Here is a 19,190-nt window from a genome sequence, read left to right as displayed (position 1 = left end):
AAATCCATTAATCTAAATATTAAAATATTATATTTTAAAATTTTATTTTATTATTTTATTTTTCAAAATAATCATCATTTAAACAAATTTTTATTTATTTAAATAACCTTTAACAAACTTTTAACCAAAAAGATTAGTGTTTCTTTTGAGAATGAAAAGAGACTAGCATTACATTTTGGTCTGTTAATTCGACCGCTTAGTTACTTTGTTGGGTATTAATGTTTTTTTTTCCTGTGCACTTATACCAACAAAAAAAAATAAAAAAAAAATAAAATCCAATCCAAAACATTTTGTAAAAATTTCTTAAAAAAACTTTTTATTAAAGAATTTTAGTTAAATGTTGATGATCATTTTAAAATTATAAATAAATATAAATAAATAACCCCTTTCTAGAAAAGAAAAAGAAAAAGAAAAAGAAAAAAAAAAAAAAGTTGATCGGAGCTTCCAAGTAGCCGGCAATGGTTTCTATTCTTTCTCCGGTCAACCCCTGTTTCATTTTTGTCCATAAATAAATACAACAAACAAATTTCACAAAATCTTTACATTCTTCATCACTCTAAACCCCGCCAGAAACATGGCGATTCTCAAAATCTTCTCAATCTTCATCTTCTCAATCTTCATCTTCTCCTTCATCCTACCATTTACAGAACCGGCCGCCGCCGCCGTCGCCGTCGATTCCGGTCCTGTCGTACCTACAATACCATTAGTTAGCTTCCTAGAACGTCTCCAAGACACAGCTCTAAACACATTCGGTCCAAAAAATTTCGACCCAAAACTCTATGTAGATCTCTCTCTCAAATCAAATCTCTCAGTGACTCAATCCTCCTTCGACAAACTCCCCAAAACACAAAACGGGTCTGTATCAATTCATGATCTAAATGGGTTTATCCAGAAATACTTGAATCCAGCAGAGGCGGATTTAGAAACAGTTTTGCCGGCTGATTTTGTGGGTAAGCCAGATGGGTTCTTGCCAAAGGTGAATAATAAGGAAGTTAAGGAATGGGCTTTGAAGATTCATGATCTTTGGAAGAATTTAAGCCGGAAAGTTGCAGATGGTGTTGTAAAGCAACCTGAACTTCATACTCTGTTGCCGTTGCCGGAGCATGTTGTGATTCCGGGATCAAGATTCCGGGAAGTTTATTATTGGGATTCTTATTGGGTTATAAGGTTAGTTTTGAGATTATTTTATTTGGGTTTTTGTTTTTAAACATGATTAAACAAACCCTAGAAATGAGAGAAGTTTTCAAATAATTTATTTTGATGTTTCTTGTTTGAAAAAACAGGGGATTATTAGCAAGTAAGATGTATGAAACATCAAAGGGGATTGTGTTAAATCTTGTTTCATTATTGGAGAAATATGGATATGTTCTAAATGGGGCAAGAGCATATTATACCAATAGAAGGTATATTATCTATCTATCTTTGTTTATATTTTAAAATTTTGTTTTAGGGCATATTATACCAATAGAAGGTATATTATCTATCCATCTTTGTTTATATTTTTAAATTTTGTTGTAGGGTATTTTAGCTCAATTGAGTACTTGTTTAAGAAATCAAAGGTTTCGTATTCGATTTTTACTAAAAACGGGCAATTGGGTTTTTAAAGTTGTACAATAAGACTCCAATGTATAAGTAAATTACCCAAACCAAAATTAAAGAAACACAACACAAAATATGGGTGATTGCTAATTGGATTGAGTTAGTTTTTTTGAATAAATTTAAATTTGGTGACTACGGTTATACTCTATCAAAATCTTATATCTGACTCTGTATCTTGACGGATTTGATGGATTAGATATTGGGTCGGTCTAATATCAATTTCAAACAAATTTTCTTATTAAACAAAGAAAATCAAGTTGGTAATTGAATTAGTTCGGTAATTTGAATAGAACATAAGATATATACAAAAGAACTAATTTGATACATATTTGCAGCCAACCGCCATTTCTCAGTTCCATGATATATGATATATACAAAAGAACAAATGACAAAAATTTCCTCAAGAAGGTTCTTCCAGCATTAATCAAAGAACATGAGTTCTGGAATTCAGGTAGGTACCAAGAACAAACATCAGATCATACATACATGGGTTTGTGTCAGCCTAAGAGTTGTTTTTCTTATGTTCCTTTTTTAATCGAAATATTTCAGGAGTTCATGCTGTGTCGATTAAGGATGGAAAAGGTCGCATCCATAAGCTGAGTCGGTATTATGCAAAGTGGAATGAACCAAGACCAGAGTCCTCAACCATTGTAAATGAAAATCATCCTATGTTTGGGCTGTTTTTTGTTTGTTTTGTTTTGTTTCAGATTGTTTAAAATCTTTGTTCTTTCTATCAGGACAAGGAAACGGCTTCTAAACTGACCAGTGCAGCTGCAAAACAACTTCTTTATCGCGAAATTGCTTCTACTGCTGAATCTGGATGGGACTTCAGTACAAGATGGATGAGGTATCAAATTCTTATGTTTTTCTTTTCGAGAAGATATCATTTGTGAATCTGTTTCATCGATTTTTTGAATAACTGCAGAAATGGAAGTGATCTTACAACACTAGAGACTACATCTATTTTGCCAGTTGATTTGAATGCTATCATTCTCAAGGTTTGACAAGGAAATGAGTTTTTACAAACTTTTTTTGAAAACAATTCTTGACTTTGGAATTAATTCATTCATGCCACAGATGGAACATGACATAGCATTCTTGGCTAAAGAAAATGGAGATCAGCGATTGTCTATTCACTTTTTGAACGTTGCTCGGGCGAGAAAACTTGCAATAGAGTCCATCTTCTGGAATTCAGAAGAGGGACAATGGTTTGATTACTGGCTCAACGACAAATCTGGACACAAGGTATAATTTGTTCGACTAGTTCTGAAATGTTCTGTCTTTTTCGAAGAAAAAATCTCATTTGGTTTGTGTTTTTTGTTTTCTTTTATAATAAAGGATGGTTATGTATGGAAATCTTCGAATCAAAATAAGAAGGCATTCGCCTCAAACTTCATTCCTTTGTGGATTAAGCCATTTTACTCAGGTTTGTGTGTTTTTCATCGGATGTGAATCACTTACGAAAAAAATGTGTGATTCGAAATCTTACTTTTTTTCTTTCTATGTTCTTAAACATGTGAAGATACTGCTCTGGTGGAGAAAGTACAAAAAAGTCTAAAAAGCTCCGGTCTTGTTCGCAAATCTGGAATAGCTACTACTACAACAAACTCGGGACAACAATGGTAATAAGGTTGATTTTCTTATTCCCGTAATGAAAAAATATTTATCACCCGTGTGCATGTACAGGGATTCACCAAATGGATGGGCACCTCTTCAACACCTATTAGTGGAAGGCCTGTTGAAATCAAAATCGAAAGAATCAAAATCATTGGCACGAGACATCGCCAATAGTTGGCTCAAGACCAATTTTGTCACTTTCGTGAACACGGGTGTGATGCACGAGAAGTACAATGTGGAAACATGCGGAGAATCTGGAGGTGGTGGCGAGTATTCACCACAGGTAAAAATCATAGGTTTACTTTCAATTTTTTGTGTTTTTTTATTCATTTTTTCGACGGTTATATATGGGGTGTTTTTTATTGTAGACTGGTTTTGGATGGTCGAACGGAGTTGTACTGTCGTTCTTGGAGATGTTTGGATGGCCGAAAGACTTGAAGATCGCTTGCTAAGGAAGGTTATCATCTGATAATTCATCATTCTTTTGGTTTGAAATTGAATTAAATTGGTAGTATAATCCTATTGTAACAGTATGAGAATATTAACAATAAATAATTTGGCAGTACTATGATTTGATATCTATCTTTATCTCTATTTACCCATATTCCCTTCACCTTTGATTTTTCATTAAAATGTTAAAAAAAAATTAAAAAAATTGGAATACTATTTCCTAGTGGCAGAGGGAATTTCTCTACCAATTTTCAATAATGTCAGTAAAAGTTAAATGCGTATAAGTCATAATATTATAATGATTTTATATATTTGATTTGATTTAGAAAACCGAATAAATTGGTAGGAGAGCTGTTCGTTTTTTTTATGATTTGCGCACACTTGATAACCTATTTGAATAATGCGTTATATTTTTTTTTCTTATTTTTATTTTTATTTTTATCTGTGTTTAAATGATCATTTTAATGTACATGAACCATCTAAAAATAAAAAACATTCTTTCTTTTTATGGTATCCTTTAATAAAACTTGTGAATTATTTGTTTTTATATTAAGGTTTGATAAAGCATATAACACTTTTTTAATTATTCAAATATTCACAAAATTTAAAAAAACTGAAATTAACTTCTTCCTTTTTCAATTAAATAAAAGTTGTGATTTTATAAATGTTACCCAAACAAAATTCTGATTACACAAAATTAAATCAACAATAATTTACGTTAAGGGTTTTGTGTGTTCTTGTTATTTATGTATGAATTTTCAGTCAAATAATGTTTTCAGTAAATTTGTATACAAAGATGAACAAATAATTAATTCCTATATTATATAAAATAGTTTAAAGATATATTTATCATTTTAAATTTGTTAAATTTAATATTTTTAACAAAAATATCATAATATATTGAATAGCACATATAAAAATTATCTTTATTGTTCATAACTAATGCAAAACATGACACAATTGATTCAAATTGTCATACCAGTTATCTTCTAAATAAAAATTTAAGCAAAAACAATGAAAAAAATGACCATTTTCCAGAAATCAGAATTGTTCAAGATAGGTAACAACCCTATACACGAAAAAATACTAACAAATTGTTTTTTTACCATTTTACCGTCGAAATTGCATTTTGAGTGTATGTCATATGTTGAGGTAACAAACGTTAACCTACAACTTCAATCGCTCATTCTCATCCCAAAAAAAAACTTGAAACATACCGACAATGGAATCGGAGAAGCCTGAATCAATCTTCACTCATTTCTAATAGAACAGTACTTCTCCCACAAAGCCTGAGACTTTGCCATTTCACTCATCAGATTCTTGAATTTCAGACTGCAATCACCTCCACTGCAATAATTGTAGAAGAAGAAATTTAAATCGAATTGAAAACTTTACCAAAAGATATTGTACTTAATTATACGTGTACTTTACCTTATGCGATTTAATGAAGCGATAGCTCGTAAGGCACTCCTGATCATATCTTCATTTCGATCAACTTCTTGTTTCACGGCATCTTGCTTTGGCCTAAAGTTAATAGTTTTCTGAAGAGGATCCACTAAGGAATCCAGAACTGAATAATAACAAGAGCAGTTGCACGCACATGTCAGATACAAATTCTTGGCCAAAACAAAAAGAAAAATAAACAAACCTGCTAATACTGCAGAAGGGCACTTGTCCGCAAGTTTTGATAGGATAAGATGGCAAGGCATTTTCACATCATAATGATCTGCACCCAATATTTTCAAGTTAAGCCAATATCTTAGAGCTTCTTTGATGTGGGTTATTTTCAAATAATCCACCATCCAATCAAGCATCAATTTTTCAACCCCATTATTCAAATCTTCAACCAAAATACTATAATACTAAGGATATTTTCGTCATTTTATACAAATAATCCACTTATACTAAGGCCAAACATTTTGTAATAACAAAGTAACATACCATCAAGACCCGATCTTAGAAAAGGGATAATGAAAGAAGAAGGATTGACTTGGTCAAGACATGAATCAAGCAACGTGTCTACACACTCAAAAGCTGCTTTCCTTAGCTCAAGCCCGTCATCCACAATATGTTTGAAGGGTCCAAGATCAACAGTTCTTATCAATTCTTTCTGCAACATATGTATTCACTCTTAAAAACTCAAAAATAAATTAAATAAACAAGGGTAATTATATTCCCCCATTTGTAGTGCAGATTAAGATAACTTCAGGACTACGTTTAAATACTGTTAACAATTCAAATGTTAGTTTTTGGAAACACTATCTGGATACAATAAAGTTTGAAAACTAAACTTAGGCAGCATTTGGAAACACATCTTATCACTTACTCTAAATAATTAGGTGCTTATTTGTATTAAGTTCATTTGCTAACTATTACTTAACAACTTAATTATTTAGATTCAACTTAAATTAAGCTATAAAAAACTGATTTAATCAGGTAACTTATGAATTACTTAAGCCCATAATCTATTAAGAGCATCCAAAGATTTGGATAAGTTTAACCATGCAAATGAGACAACTTATGTCATTACAAAGGTAAATAGTTCTGCATATTATAAAATCAACACTCATACTAATTACTTAAAAATTAGATATTTTCATAAAAGTTTATTCAACACTTACAATTCAATAATCAACATTCAACACTTAATTTGCAGTTTAATCAAACACACCCTTAGTTAATAGAGCCAAAAATCCATCTAGTGTTGTCATAGAGAGAACCTTTGAGAAATATAGAACAAGAAATGAGACAGCACCATACGCAAATGATGTGAAAATAAAGAATATGATGCATCAAGGGTAATCATATGATAATCAATAAACATAGTACCGACAGTATTAACTTGTTTATTCATGCATAGTATAATGCCAGTTATATCACCAAAAAACCGGAAACTGGGTTCCTTAAGGGAACACATGTTCACATCATATGACCTTGTTACCTTGACAATCGTCTGATCATAAAGAAGTGGTAAGAGTTCAGGAAGAAGACCCTTAATCAGGTTTGGTTTGTTGTGAGCTGCTGTACTTAGAGCCAAGACAGCTGCACGCCTGACATGCTGCAGATTACAATTCGAAGGAAATATGTCAGCAGAGGAAAATAAAAGCTAAAAAGTTTTTAATAACAAATCCTACACTTTCTCTTCAGTAACAATCGGATTACCAACAAGGCTGTTCGTGTATAAATGTTTTCATGTTTTGGTATAAAAAAAATCTACATTAGTTATGCTCGCCAAAATTATCTAAAAAATAATCTCATTGTGATCCCCCAAAATAATTTGATCATTTTCGCAAAAATAACCTATGCCAAATGGAGCAACACAATTACATTATAATTAGGATCATCATGTAAAAACTAATGTGATAATGATCCAAAAAGAATTTTTTACCAAACGAAAAAAATCACTTTTAATTTTAACTTTGCCGATTTTTCATTCTTGAATGCGATTCAGATTGTGTCAAAATACTAATTTCCCAATAGGGCTCCTAGCATGTATATAGACAATTACCCTGTCAGCATCCTTAACAAGCATAAGGAATGAAGAGATTTCAGGTGAAATAATTCCATCTATCTTCTCTGGCCGCTCAACCATGGCATATTTAACTGCAATGACAACTGTGGCTCTGGTAAATGCAGTCTGACTAGTTATACGCTCCTGTAGGAAAATCAAAGAATGTTCAACATTCACCGGAAAAGAAAAAACAAGGTAAAAAGCTACAGTTGGTCTAGCATTTAGTACCTTCAGTGCAGGGACCAGTTTTGCAGGTTCAATGAGGGCAATTTTACCAAGACACTCAGCAACCACATTGCGAACACCTTCTTCCTCACTTTCACAATGGTTAAATAGCAAACTAAGTATCTTATCCACACTTGAATCTTGAAACTCAGCTTTATCCACAGATTGCCTAACTATAACCTGTAACATTGTATGATAAACAAATATCTTATGCTCCATAATTAGGAGATGTTAAAAAAAATGCTATCCTCAGATGGAACTTTATATGTGACATACCTCTTTCAAAGAATGTAGCAGTAGATATTGCTTCTTTTGCTGGTTATCAATTTGATCCAAAATAAAAGGAAGATATTTTGGCAAATTGCCAACTGCGATGTTTCCAAGGGCATAAGATGCAGCAGATTTGATCTCTTCAAAAGGTGATTGAAAAGATTCTATAACAATGCTTTCTATGTGGGCATGTGTACTTAGATCCTTCCTTCTCCCAATCTCTCCCAAGCACAGCAAAGCAAGGTGTTGTTTAACCTATATGCAAAGCTACATGAAGCACACTACCAACAAAAAAACACAGAGAAAATATGTTTTATACAGAAAAAACTATGCCTAGAGGCCTTGTTTGAGTAAAATACCCTTATTTTATTTTTTATAACATTTTAAAATATTAAGTACAAAGGACATTTTAGTCATTTAATCCAAATAATCCACATTTTCATCAAATGAGATTTTATCAAAAATCAGATTATTTGGAAGGAAGAAAAAACTACATCAACAAGCCCTATATCAATTAGTCTAGAACAATGGGAAGTATCAACAAGGTAACAATGGAAAAGACAATTCATGGCAAAGAGAATTTCACATTCATAGCCAAGATTTTGGCAAAACCAAGCTCTTTCATGTAAGACTTACTGAATTGCTAGCACCATCATCTTTGAGAATATCCATAAGCATCTTAACTGTAGATGAACATTTCTGATCACCCACCGAAAGGCAGAGAACAGCCACACATTGAGCAATAGAAAATAATGCCTGCTTTGTGATGCCTCCAGATTGAACAGGTGGTTTAGCAGTTGATAGAAGAGAGTCTAGCAAAGAGTCAAAACTAGTATTCGCTGAACAAATGAGGGCAGCAAAAAAGTTTTGTAGAGCCTGTAGAGTCAAGATAAAAAAAATGTTTATAAAGAATAAATATAAAGCATCAACAAGCTCCAGAAAGAAAGCTATGAACTTACCCAAAGTGCTTGTCCTTGAAGCAACGTGCTTTTCACCAACATTAGGGCTTGAGGAAGAACTTTGTTTCTAACAGTCAACCCCACATTTGGGATTGATCTCCTATCAGCCATCAAAGTGCAGCACAGTTCCAAAGCTAGAGCTGTCATGTGCAAGTCTGAATCACTGAAGCACACAGTTTAAGAAGTTAGAATAAGTTTTTTGCAACACACAAAAAAACAGCATGCTCAGAGTAGAAATAAGTACTAAACAAATGACTAAGAGAAACCTGATCAAAGTAGAAAGTTCAACAATGATAACTTCATATGCAGCTGAAGCAATTTTATCGCCATAAGCAACGATTGTAGAATTCAGTGTCCCTAGTGTTGCCTGTCTTAATGGACGATTAGCCTGGCAAAGGACAACAAGAAAACATGAATTAATAAATGTTTCAGAGATGGTGCATAAAATTAAATTATTCCTTTAAAATGTAAACAACATAAACCAGTAGCACGACTTACTTTCCGCAAGAATGTTGTTAAATCTCCAATAACATGCTCTAGAACACATGAAAGGTCCACCCGCAGTGGAGAAGCAGCTATTACAGCAAAAGCCTAAGCAAACATCCACGAACATAAATCAACTTCTGATGTTCCATAAGATTAGAAAGTTAAGGGAATAAACGAAATACATTCCAGTAAAAATAATCAAATCTCTCCTAAACTAAGGAACTTTGTGGAATCTCTCTAATAAAGGGATATCCTAGTTTCTCCATCAAGGGCTTGAGTATTCATTTCAGCTTATCTAGAATTAGTTCACATCTTGACACGCCCACACTAGATGAGGAAAAGATGTTTCTTTTCCGGCATGAATATAAGGTTATGGAAACTTGAACCATTCAGCCCATAAAAGTGGCTACTTTGGCACATAAGACGCATACAATGTTATGGTATTAATCAATCAACTTATCAAATTTTATCAGAAATTTTTTTTAGAAGAAAAAAATAAATAGTTCACAATTCCTTCAAATTTTATCAGTTTTTTAAGCACCTTCAAACTCTTATCAGGTGTGATAACACCACTGCATTTGATATAAAAAATCAATAAACAGGATGATGCTTGGTAAAGCCATGAAACAAACTGGATAAGAAAATCATTTTTTTGCACTATTTCAAAACAAGAATGTTAGACAGACAATTATGATCTGAAGAAATTATGCATAACATACGCTAAGCCCACAAGCATGGAATTATTAACTTTTCAGACAACAGATGACCCAAAGCTAAAATAGATGGAATGTGCTGCATTTACCCATATATTCATAAAATTAAAAGAAATTAAAATCACTGCACTATAACGAATAATGCTACTATGTAGTAATGTGATAAAAGCAAATAAAGTATGTACGCATTGAGAAAAAAATTATTTGCCCAGGAAGCAAATGACATTCACAATAAGCGTCATCTAGCAAGGTGCAAATACCAAGACTAAGGAATTTGAAACCACAAAGGATCTTATCTAACAGTGTCAGCTACACTCTACACAGCTCAAAAAACTCCAAAAATTGGTAACTATTAGAATTTGCATTCTTACATATCCTACATAGGAATTAAAATTTTCACAAATGAATGTTGAATTTCAGCCAGTAGATTTAGAGGCCAACCTTTACAGCAGTAAGTCTAGTGATCTCATTTCCCATTCGATCAACAAGAACAGGAAGGCATGAAGGTAATTCTCCTCTGAGATTGTCACCAAATGTTGAAATAACAAGTCCCATGCAAGAAATTGCACATTCCTTCACCTCCTGTAAGGAAAGGCCACAGAAAAGTATCACAAGATAGGTAGTCATCAATGAAGTGCAAAACTTTATTCCACTGGACAAAAGATTTGTTGGTCTCAAGATTTGGTAGTAATTGATAGTCTATTTATCTAAAAGAAACAATTCTATGAGTTCGTAAAAACAAAATTCTCATACTCCCAGATTGACTATAATTCCATTGCATTTACTTCCAATAAAAAGAGAGAATACAACAGAAATATAAAGCAGCTCAAGTGAAACAAAAATAAAATCTACCTATTGATATGAGAACACAATTTACCTGATCTTGATCTTGATTGGTCAAGCGGGACATAATGGCCTTGTATATTGGATGAACATAGGGCTTAAAATCAAAAGCATGACCCTAATGGAAAAGACATCAGCACATTGGAATAAGTCTGGTTGAGTAAGGTAAAGTAGAAGGCCCAGAAACACATAAGGGGCTTTGAATGGGGCAAATAAAATCTCACCTCGATATCTGGACGTACCACGCGGACAAGTTCCCCACATACCCTTAATGCTTCAGCTGTTACTTTGTAGTAGCGCTCACCAACAGCAGAGAGAATCGAAGAGGAAAGAGCCTGAAGGATCACAATTTAATTTTTTTTAAATCAACAACCTTTATCAAACTGTCTGCTTTAAGGAATATAAGATCCAAAAGAGGTATGTGAATAAATATGGAACCGGCTTTCTGGATGATATAACAGCTTAAAAATTTTTGTTTCAAAATATATTTCAAATAAAAAGATATCTTCAATATTAACATTCTATACAGGTGTGGCAATTTATTCCATCATTATCATCTATATTATAATATAGTGTAATTGAAATCATTGATGTAAATAAAGAGATCATGAATAATTGTCAACAAAGGTGTTAAATTTACTGAACCATTAAAGGACAATATAGGCATCATTGCAACCTTAACATAGGGGTGAAAAACAGCAGGTGCGTGTGAAGCTAGCACTAATCTTGTGAATACAAGGGCCTCGATCTTCAAATTTGATGAAGCAGATTTATCCTGAATGAAATATGAAATTTGTCAGTTTGTGACCAAAATTATCCAGGCAGCACTATGCCTTTTAGAAGTTAAAACTAGGACAGGGGTGCACTCACAAGTAGTGCTTTTTCAATTCCAGGTATGAGGGATCCAATATGATCAGCAAGGCAGTCAGGAAGCACAACAACAAGTTCTTTCAGAACGGCAAATGCACCAATCTGCATTAAATGATAAAAGAGAGGTGTAAACGACCAAAACATAACCATGCTAACAGCACACACAAACTACAACCTTAGTCTTGATAGATTTCTCTCGCAGTTGCTTTGTTATAGATCTAATGATTTTCGGTACTTCTTGTTTCAGCAACCATCTTGGACTGCATATGATGCCAAAAGAATTATCAACCACCGACAAAACAATATTTCATTGGATATTGCCAGGAAGAGTGGGAGAGGCAAAAAGATTAAAGAGCTTATAAAAAACAATAATGAATCACACATTACTATGAATGATGAAAAATAAATAAAGTTCCATGTGTTTCTTAACATGTCAATTTAAATAAAGAATCATCACCACTACAAACAGATTGCTATATTTAATTTTGCATTATGTTGCCTTTCCAACATCATATTTATAGAACCATGGTATCAGATTTTTATTCCATCAACTAATGCTAATATTAATTAGCCTGTTTGGAAATACAGTTGTTGATACAACTGCTACCACCACTACAATTCAGTTTGAATGTTGACATATGTGAAGGCTTTATTATATGCCAAATTAAAATCAATGACACTTGTGCGGTCAAACAAGCTAAGCATTGAGTATCAATGAACCATAAATGAAGTCCACGAGCAACATAATTACCATCGCTTCTTGATCAAATGTTAAGAAACTTTATCAAATATCACATTGAAACATTAAGTATGATCCAATTGCCCACCACCTCCAATAAATTCAATGTAAGAGATAGCAATTGCATACCAATATGGTCTCCACGTCTTAAAAAGCTAGCAGACTCATTTTTCTAATAGACTGTTCCGGCATATTCCAAGCTAAATCACAATTATGAACAAAACTCACCTCATTTCTTTTATATCGGTCTGTCCTTTTGTAACATTTCCAGTCTGTCGTAACAACTCAGTGAATGTATTGAAAACATCCATCTGTAAAATTAATTATTCCACATGAATAATTTTTCCTTGCAAGATTTACTAGTATAGAAAGACCATTTAGGCTTACCTTGACATTTTCCTCTCTTTCCTTAAACCTGTCTATCATCTTTGGACATGCCTGTAGAAAAAGTTTAACAATATGAGAGTTTAAAAAAGGAATTAATCTAATACGACATTTAATCCGCAAGAAATATTCAATGAAATTTAAAAACTTTACAACAAATGGTCTACGCCTGAAAGCTGTACTCAAAATTGTCAAATAAGAATTGGTAAACCCAAAATAATAAGTTCAAAACCAAACACCTCTTCATATATCTTTGAAAGCATCTCGGGACGAGAGACAATTAATGCAGCCAAGCATTTTGCAGCAGCTCTTCGAACTTTCCAGCTGACATCCTCGTCATCAGTATATTCATTGGCACTCCCTCTACAGGGATGCAACATGATTTCAGTAAGCAAACGTCCTTTGTAAAGATATCATTTGATTACACAATGTGAAGAAAAAATAAGTATTCACATACTCATCTTCCTCCTCTTCAAGGCCATCATCATCTGTATCTTCCTCCATATTATCAGTGAAATTAGGATCATAACTAAGATAATCAAGGCTAAGATGAAGAATTTCATCACAGTAGACAGCAATGTCCCTAGGGCACCTAAGTAGAAAACTCTCCAGTGCCTGCAATTAGTATTTACATGTCATTCTAAATGTCCAAACTCAATTGTAATGCATGAAGGATCTGAAAGAAATAGTTGCATGATATTTACCTGGAAACTGTACTCACGAAGCTCCTCATCATTCTCTGATGAACTTGTGCAATAGTTAATTAGTACAGGAACTGTATCTCCAAGATGAGGGCCAAACCGGTACCCAACAGCACGACTAAAGCAAAGTAGTTAGATGGCTAGTGATGAATTAAAACAAATATTGCAAGAAAGTGATTTTTTTTCAGTTCCTTCCCGTGACAATCAACTTTCCATTTAATTGTACCCTTGCTGATTGATAAGTTAAAATATAAAAACAACTTTTGAGATTTTAAGTCTACCATCGAATGTTAAGGTACATGGAACATAGCAGCTGAATTGATATTCTCTCTAGGTGTCAACTGTACCACCAATTTCGTTACTATTTTCTCCATCACAAAATGAAAGGGTTATGGAAAATATCCTTTTTTTCCAAATGAACACGTGTTTCTGCAACATCCCAAATGGAGGACTACGGCTCCAACAATTTTATTTTCATAACTGAGCAAGGCTGTAATAATGATTAAAAAATGTTTGGAGCATTTTGGATCAACAAATAAAGGATACACCATCATTGATTTGTTCCAATTCAGGATTGATGGAGCATCATTTACAATCATTTTACAATCTTTAGTGCGATCCAGGGAAAAACTTAAATCATGAAAAAGTGGGGTGTTTTGGGTCAAAGAATAATACAGACTACCCTTGAAATATTTTGTTTCAGGATGGAGTATTATTTATAATCATACTTTACTTTGGTATATTCTATGAACTAAAAATCTAGCCTATAATAAGCATAGAAAAGGAAGTTAGATTTTAAGTCTACCATCGAATGTTAAAAGGTACATGGAACATAGCAGCTGAGTTGATATTCTCTCTAGGTGTCAACTGTACCACCAATTTCGTTACTATTTTCTCCATCCCAAAATGAAAGGGTTATGGAAATATCCTTTTTTTCCAAATGAAAACGTGTTTCTGCAACATCCCAAATGGAGGACTACGGCTCCAACAATTTTATTTTCATAACTGAGCAAGGCTGTAATGAATAAAAAATGTGTGGAGCGTTTTGGATCAACAAATAAAAGATACACCATCATTGATTTGTTCCAATTCAGGATTGATGGAGCATCATTTACAATCATTTTACAATCTTTAGTGCGATCCAGGGAAAAACTTAAATCATGAAAAAGTGGGGTGTTTTGGGTCAAAGAATAATACAGACTACCCTTGAAATATTTTGTTTCAGGATGGAGTATTATTTATAATCATACTTTACTTTGGTATATTCTATGAACTAAAAATCTAGCCTATAATAAACATAGAAAAGGAAGTTAGATTTTAAATCACCATCTACAAATCCAATGATAGAATTATAAGATATGCATAAATCAAATCACAATGGTCTACACATCTAATCAATAGGAAGGGACAAGAAGAGTAGACAAGTTCGAAAAAGAAAGGAATTTATGAATCTACCTTAAGGCCCCGATCATCTGAATATTTGTACGGGTCATTTCTGGTTTTGTTCCCTTCTTTTCCAAGAGACGAACAACTTCAACGGTTGCCTTTGCCAACAAATCTTCCGACAAGCAAGAAGCCAGGGATGCTGAAGGAAAGATGTCTTAGAGAAATTTGTGATAAAAAAGCCAACATAAACATGCCACATCATGGCTTTAGAGATGGGAGCATGCTGCACACTTTCAAGTAAGAGATAAAATTATGGATATAATTGTAATCAAGAACCTGGTTTTTTCTTGTTCTTACCTATACAAGAAACAGTCTTCTTCCTAACACTTGCTTGGTTCAAGCTTAGCTGTGGCAATAATGAACCCAGAAGAAGTTCATGATCTGAAACCATGAGACTTCCATACTTATGAAGAACATCACAGAGAATATCAAGACATTCACACTTTATCTCGGTGTTCGTTCCTTGAACCTATGAAAGAAAAGGTAAAATGTATAACAAAATTAATATATACAAATAAAACTAGTTCTTCAAAAGTCAGAACTATTCTTAATGGCGCCAAAAATATCAATAAACAATTTGATAGAGTAAATCATGATTCAGAGCATAAAGGTAGAATAATTTTAAGGCAGACAAGTAACTACACGAGTACCAACGAAAGCTAACAATTAATGAACACCCACTTTGAATGTGAAATCCTCACACCCAAAAAAATCAAAAGGAGAACACATACACAAGAACCTGGAACTTTCCTTAACACAGTTCAACAATGTCAAAAGGATCCCAACAAATCAATGTTTTTTTATCACAGTTACGCATAGTAGAACCAGTTAAACACTTTTCAGTTGAAGATCAACTACCAAAGGTTATCAGAGATTCATATTTGAAATTTCATATTGCGTTAAACTGGAGGAACCTCCTAAATAGCATGCATGTAAGGTTCTTCCTACTCAGCCAAGCCTCAAATTTTACTTATTTTTTCTAAACAGGATAACTCCTCAAGGATGCAAATAAACATTATTATACATAATAACTCTTTGTTAAGCTGAGTAAGAAGGTGATACCATCAAACTAGTTTACTTCTATAATCAAAAAGCTAAACCAGATATAAAAATGTACATGAGATCTATGCACTTACTTGAGTAGTGACTCCTCTTATCAGCTGTGGAGATACTGAAGCAATTACAGACTGTGCAACAGATACACTAGGAAGCTCGGCCACAATTGTCTTCAAAGCTATGCTTGCATTGTCGCGATGGTGGCATTTCCCATTTAGCAACTTATCGCAGAGTTTAACAGTCATCTCAACAACTTGAGACTCGCGAATTTTCTTCACCAATGGTGCAAGACTGGCAGTAACAAAGACAAATAATATTAAATTCAAACAACATGAAAATATATATCCTAGTATCTTAACACAGTTTCTGGATAAAGCATCGATGCAGAGCTGACAGTGTCCAACATAGTAATCAGACCACAACTACACTCCTTCCAGAAATAAGCTAGCTATTTATTTCATGCTAAAATTATTCTCAACACTTCAAAGATTCTATCTACAAATGAAAAACAATCAAGAAAATAATAGACTACAAAAAAGACAAATTAGACAATATATTGAAAGACATCAGACAAACCATTTCACAGCTAATCCAGACACATCACCAGCTGCATCATCAAGCTGTTGTAAGACAATATTTGACAACTTGACTTCAAGTTCAGCATCTGGTTTAAATCCTTCTTTGTTCAACTCATTAAGTAAATCAGAAGTTGCCATGTATCTGTAATCTTTATCCTTGCCTGTCATCTACAAAAAGCAATTATGCTAAATCAGAATCAGCAATCACAATGAAGAAAAAAAAATAGTGATGTGCCTTTTCCAATATGCCAGCTATGTATATATTCGCCATTTTTTCAGCAATTGATTAGTGTCCTTTCCACAGAACTCAACAGCTAGCTGCACTTAGACAGTCTATCACATCAACTCCTACACAAACAAACGAGACAAAGTGAGGATCAACAAGAGTATATTTTTGTGTATAACTTCAAAAAGAAAAAATAGTGTAAATAACATAATCATGTTAATAATATGATTAACAGAAAGAAATCAAAACCATTAAGAAGTATTAATAAGTTCAATAAAAGTTAAACATACGAGACAAGAATATAACAAATTCATGATGAAGCTCATGTAGAGCCTTCCACTTAAGTCATATCTGAACCACTCAAATGCTTACCATTTGCTCCAACCATAAACTTGTTGCATAATACAGCCTTTTTATTGGGAGTGTTACTTATCCCTTCAATTGTTAAAATGTGGAAGTTCGGAATCTGCAAACAAGGGGTGCCCTGAGTCTAGACTTTAGGAAACAAATAAACTATTGTCCTAATTTTATAAGAGACTGATATGAGATCTTAGCATGAGGCACTAGGTTATAGTTTTGGTTCAGCTCGTTGGTCTACGCTTGAAGTCATTGGATATGGAGACTAAATAAAACCTCCATTCGTTGAGGTTTCTAATCTCCTAAATCACCGCCAAAGTTCTTAATGTGAAACACAGACGCCATCCCGCGAGGTAAGGGGAGCAGGCAAGATTATTTGAAAGATAGATTACTGAAAAAATTACAGCACTTCGTAGCAAATATTGGAGCAAATACAATTCAAAGGAGCCTTAATGTGCATTGGGATATTTGATATCATAACATATTATAAGTTTAGAATTTATATGTAGGATTGAGGAACATAATATTTGGTTATAATGATGAACTCTATTGTATAAGTAAACTCATTCTTAATAATAAAGCTTCTCTTTAATTTTTAACATGACATCAAAGCTTGGAGACCTTAAAGAGTGAGAGACTAAACCAGAGAACAGGTGATAAAAACTAGAGTGTGGGAGATCAAGCCTAGAGAACACGAGACAAAGCACAATAGTGGAAACAAAGGGATTGCAACTATTAAAGCTTAAAACATGTTGCAAATCTAATTCAATCTTGTAAAACTTAATAACTTGAATTTGAAGGGAGTGTTGAAATATTAAATAGTATATTATTAGATTATAATAATATCTCATAATATAGTATTAATATTATATGATTGAGAATTATAATATTTGATTAGAATATTATGATTTTTCAGTATCCTATGATTAAATAATCTCTATTATCTAAGTAAATACATTCTCTATAATAAAATTTATATTTGAAGTGCCATGGCTGGTGAGAAAGGAACTTGTTAGATTAAACATGTTAAGCCAGATTATACCAGTTTCATCAAGAATAATCTTATATTTTATAACTGGGAAAATTAGGATAGACAAAACACATATGGCAATAAACTGGTTCTGTGAATTATCACATGTTCTACAACTTGACAGGAACATCTACTGAATGATTTGAAGTCATAACAGTCAATTGTCAAGGTATTGGTTTGCCTACAGACTTAATGAAGCTAAACCCACAAATAAGCATCTCATCCACATGACTAACATACATAGTCTGCATTCATCACGAGTAAATCAATTAGTTCAAAGTTACTAAACCGAATTTAAGCACATAGGTGTCGATTGGCTTACATTACATACACGATCAATTGCATTCATCATGGGTTTTCAATGATAAACATTCACGATCATTGGGAAACCTACTGTGGTAGCAGTAGCACACATCCTAAAGAAGACCTCAATTTTCAAGAAGGTGAAAGAAAAGTAACCTTTTATGAATTAATGCGCAAACCCAAACTTAAAAGAGTGTGGAATATAATAAAATGCCACTTTTTCTCCTCCATCAATCATAGACTTAGATAGGGAGGGGGAATCAAGATATAAAGACTTAATCAATGGAAAGTGGACAATATAACAAAATGCACTTCACAGCATCCATCTTTCTCCGTCAACATATGAATGTAGAAAGATGGTAGTAAGATACGGAGTTAATCAAATTCACTGTTCTTACCTCAAGAACCCTATATTTCTGGGCCAGAGTTTACATATAAACAGGCGATTGCACCGCCGTCGATTAGAGATTATCACCGTAGGTGTGACAAGAGAGACTCTCAGTGAACAAACAAGCAAGAAAGGGAATTTGGAGAAAAGAGAATGATGAGAAGAAACCCAATTTGTGTATGAAGTTGAACGGAATCGGAGCGGGTAGCTTTAAACCCTAACCCGATAAAAGATGTAACAGAGTCGGACTACCCAAGTAATCCAACCCATTTTACTCAAATTGTATTCTATAATAAGTTATATTTTAAATATAAGTAAAAGTCAGAATTCTCAAATTGAGGGTATTTATTGGGATTTATAATTGTTAAATTTATAAAAAAAAAAATATTTTATCTTAATTTTTTTATACAACTTGAATTATGTGGGTTTTTTTAAGTAC

The 19,190-nt window shown here is 33.1% G+C and overlaps 2 protein-coding genes across 3 annotated transcripts; one reads left to right on the top strand and one right to left on the bottom strand.

The window, feature by feature from the left end:
• Window positions 1-535: 535 nt before the first annotated feature.
• Window positions 536-3,814, top strand: LOC124934008 (probable trehalase). Its single transcript, XM_047474463.1, has 11 exons — window positions 536-1,167; window positions 1,284-1,403; window positions 1,935-2,050; window positions 2,149-2,249; window positions 2,337-2,446; window positions 2,525-2,597; window positions 2,677-2,844; window positions 2,938-3,025; window positions 3,122-3,221; window positions 3,286-3,499; window positions 3,585-3,814. The coding sequence occupies exons 1-11, from the start codon at window positions 575-577 to the stop codon at window positions 3,666-3,668; spliced, it is 1,767 nt and encodes a 588-aa protein (XP_047330419.1). The 5' UTR covers window positions 536-574; the 3' UTR covers window positions 3,669-3,814.
• Window positions 3,815-4,606: 792 nt separating this feature from the next.
• Window positions 4,607-18,912, bottom strand: LOC124933548 (cullin-associated NEDD8-dissociated protein 1). Of its 2 annotated transcripts, XM_047473962.1 has the most exons (29): window positions 18,762-18,912; window positions 16,683-16,795; window positions 16,446-16,615; window positions 15,950-16,160; window positions 15,111-15,282; window positions 14,823-14,952; window positions 13,371-13,485; window positions 13,124-13,281; window positions 12,906-13,029; window positions 12,670-12,720; window positions 12,511-12,593; window positions 11,719-11,803; window positions 11,544-11,645; window positions 11,350-11,448; window positions 10,898-11,008; window positions 10,708-10,791; window positions 10,272-10,412; window positions 9,130-9,222; window positions 8,898-9,019; window positions 8,632-8,794; window positions 8,309-8,548; window positions 7,679-7,927; window positions 7,406-7,582; window positions 7,175-7,321; window positions 6,608-6,724; window positions 5,608-5,776; window positions 5,315-5,392; window positions 5,098-5,236; window positions 4,607-5,013 (listed from the first exon to the last, which is right to left on the bottom strand). In XM_047473962.1, the coding sequence occupies exons 2-29, from the start codon at window positions 16,716-16,718 to the stop codon at window positions 4,917-4,919; spliced, it is 3,663 nt and encodes a 1,220-aa protein (XP_047329918.1). In that variant the 5' UTR covers window positions 16,719-16,795; window positions 18,762-18,912; the 3' UTR covers window positions 4,607-4,916. The 2 variants fall into 2 exon arrangements, with proteins under 2 accessions (XP_047329918.1, XP_047329919.1); XM_047473963.1 differs by lacking the exons at window positions 16,446-16,615; window positions 16,683-16,795; window positions 18,762-18,912 and adding exons at window positions 17,046-17,139; window positions 17,216-17,289 and having other exon boundaries at window positions 15,950-16,122.
• Between the last annotated feature and the right edge of the window lie 278 nt (window positions 18,913-19,190).

Source organism: Impatiens glandulifera, chromosome 4 (genome assembly GCF_907164915.1).
Source record: "Impatiens glandulifera chromosome 4, dImpGla2.1, whole genome shotgun sequence".
In the NCBI taxonomy this organism is placed as follows: Eukaryota; Viridiplantae; Streptophyta; class Magnoliopsida; order Ericales; family Balsaminaceae; genus Impatiens; species Impatiens glandulifera.
The sequence above is the reverse complement of the archived record's forward strand: the minus strand, read 5'-3'. Positions and strand labels throughout refer to the sequence as shown.

Excerpts from the sequence above, each read along its gene's own strand:
- LOC124934008 (XM_047474463.1), top strand. The coding sequence starts at position 575 with ATGGCGATTCTCAAAATCTTCTCAATCTTCATCTTCTCAATCTTCATC. Across the intron at positions 1,404-1,934 it reads GCATATTATACCAATAGAAG|CCAACCGCCATTTCTCAGTT; the intron begins GTATATTATCTA and ends ACATATTTGCAG. Across the intron at positions 3,500-3,584 it reads GTGGCGAGTATTCACCACAG|ACTGGTTTTGGATGGTCGAA; the intron begins GTAAAAATCATA and ends TTTTTATTGTAG.
- LOC124933548 (XM_047473962.1), bottom strand. The coding sequence starts at position 16,718 with ATGGCGAATATATACATAGCTGGCATATTGGAAAAG. Across the intron at positions 12,594-12,669 it reads AAAGAGAGGAAAATGTCAAG|ATGGATGTTTTCAATACATT; the intron begins GTAAGCCTAAAT and ends TTAATTTTACAG. Across the intron at positions 9,020-9,129 it reads TAACAACATTCTTGCGGAAA|GCTAATCGTCCATTAAGACA; the intron begins GTAAGTCGTGCT and ends GTCCTTTGCCAG.